We start from the raw sequence: 19,176 nt of genomic DNA, 5'->3' as shown, positions 1-19,176 counted from the left end.
CACACTGACTGAATCTTAAAAAAACACATGGGAATAATGTATTGTCAGTCATCTAGGTCTTATGATGGAATCAGGGACGGACTGGGACTAAAAATCGGCCCTGGACTTTGAATAGGCCCGGCCCAAAGCAATTGGCACGCAGAAACTTGACAACAACAAAAGTAACGCCTGGCATGAGTGTCACAAGACTTTAACTGTGGCTCATGATACTATACCATCCAAATTATAGCAATAGCACTGATGTTGACTAGATGTTGTGTTAAAATGAAAAAAAAAAAAAAACCTCTAGGCTGTGACTACGACTTGGGTGCGCTTAAAGTAATTTAAAGTTGAGCTGGTCTTTCTCTGCTCTTGGTCTAACTCAACCAGAATAAACAAGTGATGGAATGGATTTAAAGAAAAAAAAAAATCAGGTTTTATTCCAAGATAGCATGGAATAGATTATAAAATATGATGTTATAACAGCATATTATACAATCTATTCCATGCTGTCTTAAAATTAATTTATTACTTAATAATCTTAATTAATTCATGCAGTAATTAATCTTAGTGCACAAATGATAATGTCACATCTAAATGAAAATACACCATTACAAATGTAACTTCTGTATTCAAATCTTAAAAGTTTGTAAGCATTAACTGTAACGTTACCAACAATTTTAAAAGAAAAAGCACAACATGTTTCTTAATATTAGCTACTGCATGTGGCATTTTATAGCTAAAATGTTGAAGTTTATCTGTTTTAACTACTGTAATCATTAAAAATGTAGCAACCTGAATATCACTTCCTAACATCATCTCTAGCAAGTAACTCTTTCTCCTCTCATGTTCCATACTTGGATCTGGATCTGCCTGTGGAACACGCTCATCTTTCTGTCCCTCATCTTCACTGGTGGCATGTTGCTGCATAACTGTCTGGCTCACTTCTTCACTGCAGCTACTACTCTTTGAAAACTAAGCGACTTTTAAATATGCATTAAAAAACAAACAAACAAACAAAAGTTATGAAATATAAATAAGACTCGGTGGAGGATACAGCTTTCTGTGCCCCCTGCTGGTGTCATATCAACTCATTATCAAGCAACACAATTAAAGCCCATGTAGCGACGCGCGCGACGCTGATGGATGCGAAGTGATCGTGTGCTTGTCTCTTTAAGGAACACTCCTGTTGCACGAGAGCCTGGTGTTTTTCCACTCTCTCCGTTATTACATGGACTCGAATATAAGACAGAAGTCGGAGGGAGAGGGCGTAAAGATTATTTCCCTCGCTTTGCAGCCTCATCACAAGAAGACAAAAGAACAAGAGACGGACTTGCGCTACACATTGCATTGTCAGGTGAGTGACACCTTACAGGTCAGCGGAGGCTGAACTGTATCTTTAAGTGCATGCTGTGCATCTTTATGTAGCCTACATTTAATTAAGTACTCGTTTATTTTTGTCTTAGGCGGGTGGTCATTTTTTTAAATTAAAATATATATTAAATTAAAATCGAGTCTTTGGGAAGCGCACCTTTATATCTAGACTTTATTTTATTTTTGAACGAACTCATTTAATTCATTTAAGCTTCTAGCATTGTATTAGAATATATGCGTCTTAGTTACTTTTGTACTCTCACAGGCTCTTGAAAGCTTAATGCCATTAAATATTAAATGCAATCATTTTATTGTAGATGCACTGTAATTGAATATGAATTGTAAGTACTGGTAAACAGTATACCAGTCTATATAGCCAGAAAAAGGCTTGTGACAGCACCCTCAGGACCATCACAGAGCATCGTTCTCATAGCGCGCGTTTTTACAGCTCAATAAAAATGTAGGTTAATGTGTATTTATTCTGCACTGCTCGTGCATGTATACACTGACAGCGCGTGAGACTCAAACCTGTCATGTGGGTTCATGTAACACCGGCACGCGCACAGACACAATGTATGTTCTTGGGGCAAAGTTCTTGTGTCCATTGGTCTAATGTGGTGAACGCAAACCCCTCGGTGATTGATGTGCATTGGAGATTCAATTGGTTCACAAGTGAATGAGAGTTTGAGGCGTGTCCGCACGCGAAGCCTTTTATTGTGGCTCGTGCTACGTCTGTGTTTGTTTGAGGTGCGAAATTGCAGTATCTTAAAAACCCGTTTTGAGAAGCTGGGGTATCCAAATTAAACACGCACTGAAAAAGTAGTAATGTAATCAGGAGCGCGCGCCGGAGAATTAGGGCACCTGGCGACGCGCGAGCGAAATATTTGTCAGGTTCAATTTTGAGAGCAGACAGATTTAGTTTTATAATGCATGATATGAGATGACCTTGTAGAAACAGTACTTTAGTACAGCACTTTCTCCTCAATACCCCAATATAGTACCTCCTCAAAAAGTAGCTACTGCTGCAGTTAGGGTTAGGGTTAAAAAGATGGTCTAATGCTTCAATTATACTTTAAAGTGATGCAAACGGGATATTATAAACTGAAATGACAACATTTAAAGCTATCATAATGGAAATGTAGTTCATTGTTGTCTAGAAAACTTTAACAACTTTGCTTCACAGCTATCAAAGTTTTGAGAACTTTTTGACAACGTTTTTATTATGAAAACGTTATTTATTGTAATTGTATTATTATTATCATTATTAAGAATGCTGCTTCTTTGTAATGTGAACATTAGAGGAACATTCCATTCTATCCTGCTTTAAATGTCATGAGAATGTTACATTTGAATTTTCTCGCAACATTTAAAACATGTTGTTATTTCTGAACGTTTTTTAAACGTTTTCTTTTTATTTATTAAGAACGTTTCTTCTTGGTTGTGCAAACAGTAGAAGAACATTTCGTTTTATTATTTTGAAAACATTATGAATTTTTTTTTTTTTCTAAATGTCCAGTTTTTTAATTAAGTAAGAACATTTCTTGGTTATGTGAACTTAAGAAACATCCATTTTGCAAAAGTTATAGAAACTTTACATTTAAAAAATCTGTTTTTAATTTATTTATATATATATATATATATATATATATATATATATATATATAATGAGAAAGTGTATCAAATATTAATAATGTCATAAGAACGTTCCATAAACATTATTTAAAGTTTATTTTGTCCCAACGATTTAAAAAAAACTGAGTTATGTGAATGTTACCTGTTAAATATGGGTTATGATATTCTTGTACTTCGAAGAATACCATGCATTACAATGATATGTGGTAAAATATCACAAGAAAATTCTGTAAAATCATTGCACCATGTACTAAAACTTAAACTTAAACTTTACTGAAATTCAATTGTGCAAAGTTGGTAAAGTTTTCTAGTTTGAAAGACCAGACAACAATGAACTAAAATTCCATTATGATGATAGCTTTAAATGTTGTCATTTCAGTTTATAATATCCCGTTTGCTTCATAAAGTATAATTAAAGCATTAGACCATCTTTTATCCCCATTCCACATGCTCTGTTTATTTTAATACATCCAGTTTGTGAACTGGAGTGTACTTTATAACCTTCACAGCTGAATATCCAGACAAGGTTAAGTTGCAGCTGTCTGTTGTTGTGGCCTTCCGATTCATTGTCTTGGCTCTTTCTTCTCAGTTTATGACATTGGTTAATTTAACATGAATTAACATAGCTTTTATTGACAGTGAGCTATCAGTGTTTATCTGTATGAAGGCTAATGAGAGATCAGGGCATGCTTAGAAGGTCATTACTGGGGTCACGGTTGAAAGAGGCTGATATTGGCTGAGATAATATGAGTTGTGACCCTGCAATATTTCTTTGCTCATGGCCACAAAAACAAAGACACAAGGGCATTTGACTAGTAAGAGTTTAGCACTCGGACACAGCTTTTCTGACTCTCTGGTGACAAATAAAATGACAATAAATTGACACATGGCTTGTTCTCCAGATGAGATAAGATGGATTTTTTTTCTGTGATTTAATGGCTCATTGGAATCTAATTGTCGAAATATCAAATTGACAGAAAATATGGTAAAAACAGTAATATTTACAAATATTATTACAATTTAAAATATTTGTTTTCTGTTATAATATATGTTTAAAAAAATTCTGTGATGCAAAGCTGAATTTTCAGCATCATTACTCCAGTCTTCAGTGTCACGTGATCCTTCAGAAATCATTGTAATATCTTAAGAAACCTCTTTTTATTATTAATGCTATTAATGATTAATTTCTTATTATTATTATTATTATTATTAAACAATTATGCTGCTTGATTTTTATAGAATGCTTTGATGAATATCAAGTAAAAAAAATAGCATTCATGAAATATAAATATTTTGCAACATTATAAATGTCCTTGCTGTCACTTTATTAATTTAATGTATCTTTGTTGAACAAAAGTATTCATTTCATTTGATCGTAGTGTATATCATTCTCAACCCCTTCTCCTCTCTGCTTGTCAGTATGGCACAGAAAGAAAAGTTGCAGTGTCTCAAAGATTTCCATAAGGACACGCTGAAGCCGTCTCCTGGTAAGAGTCCAGGCACGCGTCCCGAGGACGAGGCGGAGGGTAAAGCACCACAGCGAGAGAAATGGGCCAGCAAGCTGGATTTCGTTCTCTCCGTGGCTGGAGGTTTCGTCGGGTTAGGCAACGTTTGGCGTTTCCCTTACCTCTGCTATAAGAATGGCGGAGGTGAGTGTGTTTACATGTGTAATATGACAACAAAATAAGTTTGAGGTAACACTCTTTAATCTTTGTGTGCTGTAAATAACTGCTAATTTCACATGAAAACATAATCCTGTGACATTAAAGGGATAGTTCACCTGAAAAGTTAAATTCTGTTTGGTTATCAACAGAATTGTTATTTTTTAGGTGAATTACCCCTTTAACCTTTAAATACCTTTGAGCTCATTGCAAATCTGTTCCTATTCTAAAAAGGTAGAACAGTATATAATACATTTTGACCTTCTGCATGATTTACAAGTCGAAATATTAATTTATTGAATTCTGTTCTGTGCTAATAAATATTTGTATAAAATGATCATAATCTATATTCACACTATATCAGTACTAAATATAATACTATATTTAGTAGTATCTATACGCTATTGTATTTAATATTTAGAATTAGCTTTTATTTAATATTTGCAGTTTTCAATTTTCAGTTTCAAATTTTTTTAATTTTATTATGTGCTTTTATCATTTTATTTCTGTTTAGCTTTTATTTATTTTTATTTCAGCTTTAGTAATTTCTCTATATTTATTTAAGTTTTTTTTTTTTTTTTTTTTTTGCCAAGGTGACTTTTTTTTATAGTTTTTCTTTTGGTGTTTATATTTTATTTCAGGTTTATTGCAATTAACAGAAACTATTTTTGATAGTAAACAATAACAAAACTGCTTGCAGATTCAATACCAGTTACACTCTTTTAACAGGATCTGTGACATACCGTTGATTATCATGTAATATTATTAATATACTATAATATTACCGGTACCATCATTTTTACATAATATGCAAAACATGAGTAGCTTGTATTTTTGTTAAAGTGCTTTAATTACAAAAATCTGTATTATTTAAGCTGTAAAATTATATAAATTGTCATTTTAGTGTTAGTGGATGTCCATTGCAATTTCATAAATGCAAGTATAATTTGTGTTGTGTTTCTGGTAATTGAACTTCCTTAAATGTGGTTTTCTGTGTTATGTGCACCTTCCTTATCTTGTGTTGGTGTTTCCAGGTGCATTTCTCATCCCCTACTTCATTTTTCTGTTTGGTGGAGGTTTGCCCGTCTTCTTTCTGGAGGTGGCACTCGGTCAGTTCACCTCTGAGGGAGGAATCACCTGCTGGGGGAAACTCTGCCCCATTTTCACTGGTGAGACAAATGGATGAGAGAGTGAAGAGAGAGAGAGAGAATGAGACAGGTCTGACTTTGATGGTATGTAATGACTCATTCGGCTCAAGCTCATTTTAATCAGCATAAATCTTATTTCATAATGCTCTCCATCCCCCCTACCGGCTATTCGTGGCCCCTCATGGCAGCATCAACCAATCGGCACGGTCGTTACTGTGATGCGCTTTGAGTCTGACTGGCTGCAGATGTGGCTCGTTAAATCATCTTCACTCTGACCTGTTTCAGCATCTGCTGCGGTTGCTGGGCAACACTAGAAGATGCTGTGTTCTTTTCAAACGCGTCGTCATGTTCAGATTCTGTGTGTTCTTATCTGTGTGTGAGAGGGATGCTGGTCACTCATACACATGCAGTACATGTGCGTTTAATCCCCCATGATTTGTTTGATTTGCGCTGCTGTGACTAATACCCCGCTCTGCATTTGGACATGTATTCTGATCTCCATGGCAACAGCTGTGAGAGGTGACTGAGATGCTTGCGATGGGATCTCCTCTCAGCTCAGGAGCCAAATTATTTTTTTAATTATAATACTTTTTTTCTTTTTTTAATTAATTTGAGTATTTTATCAATTGTATTGATTTATTTAATATTTTATTTATTTATTTTCATTTTTATTTAGTCTTATTAGTAAGTACAATTGTATTTTTATATTTTTTATTATTAAATTGTATTTTAATTACTTTATTTTAAATTTATTTATTTTAATAAATACAATTTATTAAATCAATTATTTACTTTAATAAATTAAATTAAATTAAATAATTTTATTTATTTATTTTCTAACATTTCATTTAAGAACATTATTTAAATCAAATATATGAAATTATTATCATTGATGTAAACCAAATTAATTAATTAATTTAGTTTAATTGGATCTATTTATTTATTTATTTTTTCTTTACACTGCTTTTCTTTAAACTTTTCCATAGACCCTCTAGCACTCCTTTCTATTATTTTGGTGCCTGACCTCTATATGCACACTTGCACGGGCACGTCGCTCGCAAGGCTGGGCTGTAATCAGCACACACGGTGCAGACGAGTTATATTTCCTGACAGTGTCAGCCCATTGTCCCTTTTCACACAATGATTATATTCTTAATCTCACTGACAGCTGACTATTCTCTCATGAACACGCGAATGCACCTACTGTGAAGTCCTGCTCATACATACACAAATACACCTTTGCCATTCTGTTGTCAGCTTTCACAGCAGCTCCTGGCACCACGGAGTGAGCTTGTGGCACTTTGTATTAATTATAGCATAAAACTGGCATTCAGCCTTTGCCTGCCCTCAGCCCTAGAAAAAATGAACACCAAAAATACAATTTCAGACGTAGATGTGTCAGAGCCAACAGGTGAAGCTTCATTGGCGCTTCAGCTAGACTCATTAACTCAGCTGTGTGCAGCTACTAAATATTTGAGTGATGATCGATAAAACCCTAAATATAAAAGAAATATTTAAAGAAGTAGGAGTTAATTTATTTTAACGACTGGAATAAAGTGACAGATCGATTGAATTTGAACAATGTTGTTGACATTTACAATCATTTGTATTTTATAACATTAGAGAACATTATATGAATAATGATTCCTTAATGGCTCTCGGGCAAGAAATTAATCAAATTTACAGACTTAAATTATAGATAAATATATAAACAATCAAAACAAATAAATACATTCATACATAAAATGAAAACGAACAAAGTTAAAATTTTCCAGTTTGTTGTAGTAGTATTTATTTATTTATTTATTTCATTTTAGCAAATCAGCATATTAGAATGATTTCTGAAGGATCATGTGACACTGAAGACTGGAGTCATGATGCTGAATATTCAGTTTTGACATCACAGGAATAAATTGCTTAACCACTTAAAGGTGCTGTTTGTAAAATTGACTTTGAGTGGTTGAACTATGTATTGCAGTCCAAATTCAAAATATCGGAGAGTTTTTTTTCACCCGGCCCCTCCTCCTCAGACTTAATGCACACGCAGGTTGCCAGATTGACGATACCATCAGGAACGAGCACACTTGAAAATGAATTAAATTAAAAACTTTTTTTTTTGTTTTCCGCCAAATTTCTGCTGAAATAAAATTGGGTAAACTGGCAGTGGCCTGGTTTCCCAAACCAAAACAGAGATATACATTCTGACACACATTTTCAAAGAAGAATAACTGACTGTAAAATAGTTTTTCAAGTATGTTAACTTATCATGTTTTTTAAATATCTGTGAACATATTATGGTATTTTAACGCTTTAGTAGAGTCAGAAACTTACATCCAGCACCTTTAATCAACACAGCTTTTGAATGGTAGTATAAATCAATTTATATATGATATAATTTATATATATTTAGATACAAAATAATTTATATAAATAAATGTATATATAATTAAAATAAAAGTAAACCAGATATGTATTTTAGGAAAGCAATTAGGGGGAGTTATGCTTTCATATTGACCTGTATTCTGTTTATGCTTCAGGAATCGGCTACGCCTCGATCGTGATCGTGTCCCTGCTGAACATCTACTACATCGTGATCCTGGCGTGGGGTCTGTATTACCTGCTGCAGTGTTTCCAGCACGAGCTGCCCTGGGCTCGCTGCAGGCACAGCTGGAACACCGGGGACTGTGTGGAGGACACCGTCCGCAAGAACCAAACCCTCTGGCTCTCCACCAACGCCACCAACCTCACCAACCTCACCTCGCCGGTCACTGAATTCTGGGAGTGAGTATCGAGCGTGTAGGAGTGTCGTCCTGAGGGTGTGTGTGCAGGACAGGTGCTCTACGCTCATCCTCATCACTCTGATGTCACCTGCAGGAGGAACGTCCTCAGCATCTCTTCGGGGATCGACGAGGTCGGCGGTCTGAAGTGGGAGCTGGCGCTGTGCCTGCTGGCTGTCTGGATCATCTGCTTCTTCTGCATCTGGAAAGGAGTCAAATCCACCGGCAAGGTGAGGGAGAGGATGAGAAAATCCGGAAAAATGTCACTAGCAGGGGTGTGACAGCCATTTAACTTTTACACTCTCAGAAAAAAGGTACAAAAGTTGTCACCGGGGTGGTACCTTTTCAAAAGCCACAACTTTGTACCTAAAGAGTCCATATCGGTTCCTTAAAGGTACACATCAGTACCTAAAAGGTACAAAAATATACCTTTTGAAAAGGTACTGCCCCAGTGACAGCTTTTGTACCTTTTTTTCTGAGAGTGTAGGAATATCTAAGTTTGTCCTCCCACATTTTGGTCATTATATTTTAAATGTAGCCAACTGAATAAAATGGCCAAGCAGAAGCCAAGTGGTTGTTGCTGGCCTTTCAATAAATCAGACAGGAATACTTAATATTAATATTCATAAATCAAGTTGACTTCCCCAATTTTCGGTTAGATCCGGATTGAAACTTACTATGTGTTTGATTACAGAAGTAGCTTAGAACGACAAAAATTCTGGTATTTTTGATGACAGTACAGTATGATTTATATGATATTATATTGCATATTGTAAAAGAAAATAAGAAAGATGAATAATTAGAATAAATATATTTTGATCCTTTTTTGAAGCACATAGCATACATGGCCATTTGGCTTCAGCGGTAACATTCTTGAGGCTGAAGTAAAACTGAAACATTGCGAAATATTATTTATGTTTTATATTTGCATATATTTAAAAATGTCGTTTATTTCTGTGCTGCAAAGTTGAATTATCAGCTTCAGAAATCATTCTGATATGCTGATTTGACATTTCTTCTTGTTATCGGTGTTATTTGTGTGGAAAGTGTGATACATTTTCTTTTCAGGATTTTCTGATGAATAAAAAGTTCAAAAGAACAGCATTTCTCCTGCAACATTATAAATGTCTTTAATGTCACTTTCAATCAATTTAATTTGTATGAATTGATTTCAAGAAGAAATTTCAAACATTTTACTGACTGGTAGTGTATAGATGAGCTATAAGCTAACAAAAAATAACTAAAAAACACACACAAAAACAATGATTTTACAGGGTCTTTTAAAAGAATCAATTTTTTTAGTTTAAAATATGTGAAAAGTCACAGCTGTCATAAGACATCCCAACATAACCAAGGCTTTGAACAGTCAACTAAAATGAAATAAATAGAGATACGTTTTGATTTTGGATTTTAATCGCAGACACACTGAGCCTCATTCTTGAAACACGAGCAGAACTGATTTTCGTGCCAATCATTTGTAAAAACATTTAATTCAATGCAGCACTTTACGAAAGAATCAGTGAATTACACAGAAATCCATTCTGCGCATGTTTCTTGAATAGGACCCAATTAATGTGCACTTTCACACGCCTTCCTTTCTGAGTTTGTGGCACTCAGTGGGTTTATTTGTGAATATGGCTTGCTTTATGTAGGTGTATAATTGCTTTATATTCATAATAGAAATCCACAAACCCCTCTGACCTGTTCTCGGTCTGTCTGTAGGTGGTCTATTTCACAGCGACGTTTCCTTTCCTCATGCTGATTGTGCTGCTGGTTCGCGGTGTGACTCTGCCTGGCGCTGCCGAGGGCATCAAGTTTTACCTTTACCCCAATCTGACCCGCCTGAAAGACCCTGAGGTATTGAGACAGACAGAAAGAAATCTTTGTTTTTGATGGTAATGTGATGTAGCACACTGAAATCTCTCTGTCTGTGGACCGATGTAGGTGTGGATTGATGCAGGCACGCAGATCTTTTTCTCTTATGCTATTTGTCTTGGTGCGATGACATCACTGGGAAGCTATAATAAGTACAAGTATAACTGTTACAGGTGAGGACTCACATGTTTTTATGTTTATATTTATATGCTGTCTATTTATTGTACAGATATTGTGTGTGTGTTCAGGGACTGCATGCTGCTCGGATGCCTGAACAGCGGCACCAGTTTTGTGTCAGGCTTTGCCATCTTCTCCGTCCTGGGGTTCATGGCTCAGGAGCAGGGCGTGGCCATCGCCGATGTGGCCGAATCAGGTGATGCTCAGGGTCAAAGGTCACCAACCTGCTCACACAGAACTCTTGGAATGAGAAGGAGAAAGTATCCATGTGCATGCTATGTGAAAGTTATCTTATTTTATGCAGTTCCTTGACTATACTGTATGTATAAAGTCCTACACTACAACCTATTCATTTGTATATATTTTTTTAAATAATATAACTCACAATTATAAGACCTTTTGCTGCATGTGTGCTTTATACATAAATATAGACATGTACAAGATGCAGATAAGTTTTTCAGTCTGGCTCTCATGAGAACACCTGGACATTTAGTTTGGGGCTTATACTGCACATAGTGAGACCCATTAAACATAACTATAAAAATGTCATTAATATTCATTTATTAATACATTTTTTTCATATTAAAATTTATTAAAGCTTATTTTGGTGTGTTGCTGGCAAGGAATTATATGCATTGTCATGTTTATATATATATTGTATTGTGTCTTGTGATAAGCTTTTCTTTATGATGTCCTTTATTTCTGTCTCCCAGGTCCTGGTCTGGCCTTCATCGCGTATCCAAAGGCCATCACAATGATGCCCCTGCCGACGGTCTGGGCCATACTTTTCTTCATAATGCTTCTGCTGCTGGGCCTAGACAGTCAGGTGAGATCGACACACACAAACACACACCGACACTTCCCGCTGCGATTCATTTTTTCATTTTTGGGTGAGCTATTTCTTTAAGACAAACTAGCCACCTAGCCACTAACCTCTGAGTAATAAAATGATCCTCTGGGTGGTGTGACATATGAGTGTGCTGGTATAAGAACAAATACTGCAAACATTGAGGTGGTGGTTCAGCCAGCAGGTCATAACTTAACAACATAGTGCTCAGTCCTGATGTGAAACATCATCTCTCTGTGATGTGTGTTTAATTACACCTCTAAGTTTTTGGGCTGCCTCCCACAAACACACTCCCTCACTCACATATCACGAGACGCTGAAGGTATTCCAGGCTCATATGACCTGCGGAAAAGCCAACGTGCAGCAGATCACATTTCCTTTTGCGTATGTGTGTGTAAAATTACACCTACATCACACACATACACACACCAGCAAACAAGTGTGTGGATATAAATAAGGGTGCCATTATTATGAAAGTCATTCACGCTCCAGTTCATAATCCCTCAGACTGTGTGTTGAAGCACGTAGGTTTTGATTCTCCACAGGTCAGGGTTAAATGTCACCATTGTTTGTTTGTAGATGACTTCAAGAGGAATGACACATTAAAACAGTGTTTTTGGAGAAAATGTTTGTTAGTGATGTTTACTTAATGTTTTGTTTGTTTAATCAGGGATAGTCATCATAAAAAAAAAATCAGTCCTCATACACATTTTCATAATAATTTTACTTTATTTTACATAATGATTGAAAAAATATAGCATGAAGCCTTATTTTACTTACCTGTTTTTTTTTTTCTTGTTTTTTTTTTTTTAAGCGTCAATCCCACTACTAAATGTAACCTAAACTAAAAGATTCAAAAACGAAACAGTTACTTAAAGGAATAAAAAATTGCTGAATTTTTTTCTACTCACTCTCAGGCCATCAAAGATGTGAATGAGTTTGTTTCCTGGTTGAGAATTCAAACAGCTTCTAAAAACCCCACAGTGACTCCAGTCCGTCAGTTAACATCTTGTGAGTGAAAAGCTGCCTGTTTTTAAGAAACATATCGATTAAAACATTTTAACTGTAAACCATCACTTCTGGCCAAATACAGGTTCATAATCCATAATAACACTTTCTCGTGTAATGCAATATGTTAAACAGTCATTAAAACACAGAAAATCAAGGGCAATCTGTAATCATGATGAAATGACATTAAATTTAAACCCATGATGGGTTTAACATTTTCAATGTTTATGCAATTTAAAGTTTGCTATATGTTTAAATGTTATCAAATAAATTTGTATTTTGTCAACTAAAATTATATGCCTACGTCAAAATGCAAAAACTGAAATCTATGAAAACAAAAACGGTAATAACTAACAATGCTGTACTGGTGGTCACTAGAAGGTGTCCATACTGGTATACATTTATGCAAAGTATCAAATGACTTCTGCTTCACAAACATTGTGATTGTCCAAATCACATCACTTCTCATTTACATAAAGTTAAATGATTGCATTGTTTTCTAAAGATGTGTGATTTAGAGCTGTATTGTCACACCAGGCACAACATCATACAGCAACAAGTGACAAAAGCTCTTTATTCCAGTTTTTTTTTTTTTCATGGAATATAAAGTTAGTTTAAATGAGATTTATTGTATCCAATCGAACACAACAAATGACCAGTGACAGTTTATTATAGCCGCTTATATAATTTTTCAGTAAGCACACAGTTTAAGTCACAAGTACTCACCAGTGTTGTTATTATCAACTAAAACAATAAAATAATAATAATAATTAACTGAAATAAGATTAAATAAAATAAAATATAAATATTAAATGAATAAAATGTTAGAAATAAATACTTAAATGACTAAAAATTACATAGAAATACATTTCGGCTAAATATAAATATTTTTTAAAAAGTAATAAAGTTAACAAACACACATAACAAAATTACTAAAATTAAACTGAAAACTGAACATGTAAAAATGAAAAAGTAAACTAACTGAAATAGATAAGTTTGTTGAAGTACTTAAATGGTTAAAATAATGAATTTATTTATTTATAAATTATATAAGCACACACTAAAAATTACAAATGCACTAAACCTAAAATGCAAAATGAAAACTGAAAATATAAAAATATGTAAACTAACTGAAATCAATAAGTTTAAGTACTAAAATTAAAAAAATGCATAAAGGCTAAAAAGAGAAAAACTAATAAAAAGTAATAAAACCGACAAACAATAGAAGTTATCAATAAATACTACAGTGGTACATAAATAATTGTCAAATAGCACTGGCACTTCTTGAATCAGTTCAGTTGTTTCTGCCCTCAGTTTGTAGAAGTGGAGGGTCAGATCACCTCTCTGGTGGACCTGCACCCATCCCTCCTAAGGAAGGGATACCGGAGAGAGATCTTCATCGCTGTGATCTGCCTCATCAGTTACCTGCTGGGACTCACCATGGTCACTAAAGTAAGAGAGAGCGAGACGGAGGAGTGTGTTGTATTGATTCAGGGTGTGTGAAGGCTGAATGTGCATCTGTCTGTCTCTCTCAGGGAGGCATGTACGTCTTCCAGCTGTTTGACTACTACGCCGCCAGCGGTGTGTGCCTTCTCTGGGTTGCATTCTTTGAATGTGTTGCAGTAGCCTGGGTTTACGGTAGGTGCTCACTAGTGCTCGGCTTTTCTACTTCACCACTATAATAAAAGTAAACAAAATCTTAAAATCAGGGGATTTCAACTTTTTTTTTTTTCAAGACAAGAAATCTAGCAATCATATTTTAATTCATTTAGTATTATATAAATATATATTTTAGAGAAAAAGAGTCTAGTTTTAAAGGATATTTTATAATAACTGAAGGCTTTTTATTAGAATTTAATTAAATTTGTATTTATTTTTATTGTACAAATGTTTCATTTTCTCTTAATTATTTAAGAAAAAAGTTCATTCAGACTATAATACAATCTATAATATATGTGTTTTAAAAAACTGTTCAAATCAGTATATTTCTATTTTTTAAGGAAATAAATATTTCAATCATATTATATATTATATTGTATACATTTGATGGAAAATGTAGAATTATTTAAGAATTTTAATTCCTAATATAATATATATATATATAAATTTACAAAATTAAAAAATTGTTTATATACTCTACCATTCAAATGTTTGGGGTCAACTTGATTTTTTTAAATGTATTATTATTTATCATAAATAACAGTAATGTTAAAAAAATAATTCTATTTCAAATAAATGTTCCTGGTGGTTGCTAGGCAGAATTAAGTCCTAATTTAAATTTTCAGTTTAAATAATATTTATCAAAAATAAATAAATAAATAAATAAATAAGAAGTTTTAACTATATTTTTATCAAATAATGCAGCCTTGGTGAGTATAAGTGACTTTCAAAAGCATTTAACAATCTTACTGCCGCACGGTTTTTGAATTTTGGTGTATTAATATATGGATGTTGTCCATCACATGCCCAAACACACAAATCTTCATAAAAATCAAGGTATTAGACTGTGAATGTGAGCATAAAAGAGTCATGTGATAAACAATCATAAACACACACTATACTGTATGCACTACTATTAAACGGATGTCTCTTCAAAAGCTATGGTCACTTGTGTTTACAACATAAATCCTGAGCTCATTTGTAGCATCATGCCTCTTATGATCTTTGCATTAAGCTTATTAATATTGCTCAATCAAGAGTCTAACTATGTTTGCTGAGATTAATCTTAAACTGTATAATCTTATTTAGTCTTATATTATCACGTCAGTCCTCTGGGTTTATTTCAGATCTCTGTTTTTCATCCTGAGTGACCCCACATGAAATCTGCATACTGTTCCTCATGTTTTCAGTGTTGATGGTTTGAAAAACCCAGCAAAAAAAAAAAAAGAAAAAAGGAATAAAGATGCATGTGTGCGTTTTCAGGGGCTGATAATTTCTACGATGCTATAGAGGACATGATCGGCTACAGACCCAACAGCTGGATGAAATGGAGCTGGATGCTGATCACACCCGTCCTTTGTGTTGTAAGTGTGCAAACACAATTCATGCTTGAGAAATATGGCCAGCAGCAATGGTTTGTGTTCATTCCCATCTTTCCATTTCAGGGATGTTTTGTCTTTTCACTGGTGAAGTACAAGCCGCTCACCTATAACAAGTTTTACAAGTATCCGGATTGGTCCATTGGATTGGGTTGGGCTCTTGCGCTGACTTCAATGATTTGCATCCCGATGATGGTCGTAATCAAAATCATCCGATCAGACGGATCCCTGATAGAGGTGAGAAATTCCTAAATTGCACGTAAAATATGTCAAGTATACAAATCTATTGACATTTTGAGATTTTTTTTTTTTAGTACAATATATCTGACATCAGGATGATTCTTAAGTTAGGGCAAAACTATTTTGTCCAAGGATGATGAAAAAAAAAAAAAAAAAAAAAAAAAAAGAAAATTTGAAAAATTGTCTAGGAATTTTATGTATAAAAAAGTAATTCTAGATTGAAAGCATATATTACACTAACTTAAGGACTTTTATAATAATTTCTTTTTATTTAACCTGTTCTAAAAATTTTCTATTGATTTAAAAAAAAGTTGATTGGATTTTTTTATATACTTCCCCTCTATAATAAATGTAAAAACAACTGTTAAAATCTGTAAATTATATATTTTTAAAAGCATTTTTACAATCATGTTTTAATTAATTTGGTATTGTATATACAGTTAAATCATAGAAGACATTCTAATTTTAAAGGTTTTTATTATATAAATATAAATATATATATATATATATATATATATATATATATATATATATATATATATATATATATATATATATATTAGGGGTGTAACGGTTCACAAAATTCACGGTTCGGTTCGATACGATACACTGATGTCACGGTTCGGTTCGGTTCGGTTCGATACGTTTTAGATACAGCAAAATGTAAAAACATCTCAACTTTTCAGAATGCCGCAAGCGCACCGCGGGTCATGTTACAAGAACCAACCAATCAGCTTCATCCTTTCCCGTAACAACGTTGAGAGCTCAGCCAAGATGAAGGAACAGCTGATCATAGTTGTATATGGATTGCAATTTTGAAATAAATTCAGTAGCAGAGCTACTGCAAGCGATTTTTAGAGCTGCAAATCCATTTATCCTTCGCTGAAATTTCCGCGTCTCATGGAGAGAGCACGTCATTGTTGCTTAGCAAAGACAGACGCCTCATGAGCGCTTCTGCCCGAGCGCTTTGGAAAGGAGGAGAAAGACGCGCTTAGCGTTTTCCATGCGTTTTTAGGCACGATATGTGAACGGCCCCTAAGGCGCTCGCTCACTCAGCACGCGCTGAAGGCTCGTTGCAAAATGTCTAATCCATTTAACAGACCAGAAATATAAGATCCTAAAATAACCAACAGGTCTGGTGTTTGGGTTGGATTCCCTGTAAGCTATAGTTTCTAAATGCTGCAGGGATAGTTTGCTGCGTGCATGTTTCTCCTTTTTTTCGTCTTTTCCCAGATAGTACTGACGCATATATCCCAGATATTCCCGCTGTTTTTTTTTTGTTTTTTTTTTTGTAATCCCGCTGGTGTACCCTGTCATGTTGCAGATGCGACATACCGTTGTTTTTTTATCCACCACTCTCTTGCCATCACCATTATAGCTTAAAGGGAATCCAAAGTGCACCCAAACACCAGACCTGTTGGTTATTGGAGGATCTTCTCATTTCTAGTCTGTTAAACGCATTGGCTATTTTGCAACGAGCCTTCAGCGCGTACTGAGTGAGCGAGCGCCTGCTGAGTAGCCTAACATAAACATATAAGATGGTGTTTTTTTCTTCTTCGGGAGTGTCAGGGGCGTTGCCTGTTACGTTGTTTGGGTTATTGGGCTACCTTGTTGAACGCATATCATTATATTTCTTTCTCTCTCTTTTTTTTTTTTTCAAATATAATTAATTACTCCAACGATTCCGTTCGGTATACATAATGCGTACCGCGTACCGAACCGAAAGCGTCGTACCGAACGGTTCAATACGAATACGCGTATCGTTACACCCCTAATATATATATATATATATATATATATATATATATATATATAAAGCTAAGCTATTTATTTAAAAAAACACTCTCTCTATATCCCCTACACTAAATATGTAAAATATCATTTTTCATGAAAATAAATTTATAAGTATATATATTAAAGTATATATATAAAGTATAAATACTACTATACTATTAGTATAATGTATGTATTTTATTGTATTGCATTGTATAAATAATTCAAATAGTCATAGTTTTAAAGGATATATTACAGTAACTTTTTTATTTTTATGTAATTTGTTACTTTAATTTTAATTGTAAAATGTCTTTTAAAATTAAGAAAATAAAAAGTTAATTCAGACTTTTTTCTTTTTACTTCCCCTCTAAAATAAATGTTTATTTGTTTAGTTTTTTACTATTAAAATACGTGAATTTCAACTTTTTTAAAGCAAAGAAATCTAACAATTATATTTTAATTAATTTTGTATTGTTTTGATATTGGTTTTTGTAATAATAAAACCTTCATATTCATCCGGAAGAAGGAGGCGGGAACCGGCGGACAATCAAATAAAGACTTTAATTACAAAAATAAACACAAAACAGCGCATCAGTCCCTCACGGACGACTGATGCGCACAAATAAAAAGCAAACATAAAATAGATGTCCACACTTACTCTAAAACAAAAAAGGTTCTTTTTAAATAAGATCATCCATGATGTCACTTCTGTGTCATAAAATCTGCTATCGTCTTAAATCTGTCACTAATAAGAGTCTTGAAAACATCCTCAAATCAATGAATGTGTTGTGTTCAGCGGATCAAAGCTGTGGCGGCGCCAGTTAAAGGAGGCGCGAGCTCTCGTCCGAAGGAGTACAGCCAGAAGAACAGTGAGCTGCTTCACCCGCTGGACCCTAACGGCATCCACGGCTTCACCAAACACAGCCACACCATCGTAGAGACTACCATGTGAGACTCTCTAAGAGAGATTCCCATATTCTCCCGCTCCTGTCCTCTCCTATGGGAGATCCCGTTCTCCTGTTCCCTCTCTCACGCTACACTAGTGTGTTTCAATGAATTGTTCTTATCAATCGTTTTTGCATTGTTGGACTTTTATTATGATTGTAATCATTGCTATTAGCATTAATGCTGATATTGTAATAACCTGATGTGAGCTTTAGCTGTCTGGGGTTTGTTTAATCTGTTTAAACCACATCCTAACCAGGAACAACACACGATTTACCGCTCATCGAATTATGATTTCTTTTTTAGGATTTTGATCATAAAGTGCGAAAAATGAGACATATTGCCTTCTATTTTGGTCCTGCCACTCTGAATTGCCCTGCCAATAATATATATATATATATATATATATATATATATATATATATATATATATATATATATATATATATATATATATATATATATATATATAGTATTAAATGTTAGATTATTTTAATTATTTATATATAATTTTTAAGTGAATTCAGACTTTTGTACTTTCCTTCAATAACAAATTTATTAAAAAGACTTCAAATCAGGACATTTCTGCTTTCTTCAAGAAAAGATATCATTTAATTTATTTAGATTTTAATTAATTTGATTATGAAAAAAGTCATTTTATAGTTTTAGATTAACTGTGAATGTTGTTCACACTTAATCTTG

The 19,176-nt window shown here is 34.0% G+C and overlaps 1 protein-coding gene across 2 annotated transcripts; it reads left to right on the top strand.

Annotated features, from left to right (window-relative positions):
• Nucleotides 1-1,096: 1,096 nt before the first annotated feature.
• On the top strand, nucleotides 1,097-18,850 carry LOC113081345 (sodium- and chloride-dependent taurine transporter-like). Of its 2 annotated transcripts, XM_026253442.1 has the most exons (14): nucleotides 1,097-1,336; nucleotides 4,405-4,634; nucleotides 5,681-5,815; nucleotides 8,332-8,575; nucleotides 8,669-8,801; nucleotides 10,294-10,428; nucleotides 10,516-10,619; nucleotides 10,695-10,819; nucleotides 11,337-11,449; nucleotides 13,793-13,930; nucleotides 14,014-14,116; nucleotides 15,401-15,501; nucleotides 15,583-15,753; nucleotides 18,326-18,481. In XM_026253442.1, the coding sequence occupies exons 2-14, from the start codon at nucleotides 4,406-4,408 to the stop codon at nucleotides 18,479-18,481; spliced, it is 1,887 nt and encodes a 628-aa protein (XP_026109227.1). In that variant the 5' UTR covers nucleotides 1,097-1,336; nucleotide 4,405. The 2 variants fall into 2 exon arrangements, with proteins under 2 accessions (XP_026109227.1, XP_026109228.1); XM_026253443.1 differs by lacking the exon at nucleotides 1,097-1,336 and having other exon boundaries at nucleotides 4,406-4,634; nucleotides 18,326-18,850.
• The last annotated feature ends 326 nt before the right edge of the window (nucleotides 18,851-19,176 follow it).

This window comes from Carassius auratus, unplaced genomic scaffold (assembly GCF_003368295.1).
Source record: "Carassius auratus strain Wakin unplaced genomic scaffold, ASM336829v1 scaf_tig00033856, whole genome shotgun sequence".
Lineage (NCBI taxonomy): Eukaryota > Metazoa > Chordata > Actinopteri > Cypriniformes > Cyprinidae > Carassius > Carassius auratus.
The sequence above is the reverse complement of the archived record's forward strand: the minus strand, read 5'-3'. Positions and strand labels throughout refer to the sequence as shown.

Bases quoted from the DNA above. Each gene is read 5' to 3' on its own strand.
- LOC113081345 (XM_026253443.1), top strand. From the start codon at position 4,406: ATGGCACAGAAAGAAAAGTTGCAGTGTCTCAAAGATTTCCATAAGGAC. The intron at 4,635-5,680 runs GTGAGTGTGTTT...TGGTGTTTCCAG, and splicing joins CTGCTATAAGAATGGCGGAG to GTGCATTTCTCATCCCCTAC. The intron at 14,117-15,400 runs GTAGGTGCTCAC...GTGCGTTTTCAG, and splicing joins TGCAGTAGCCTGGGTTTACG to GGGCTGATAATTTCTACGAT.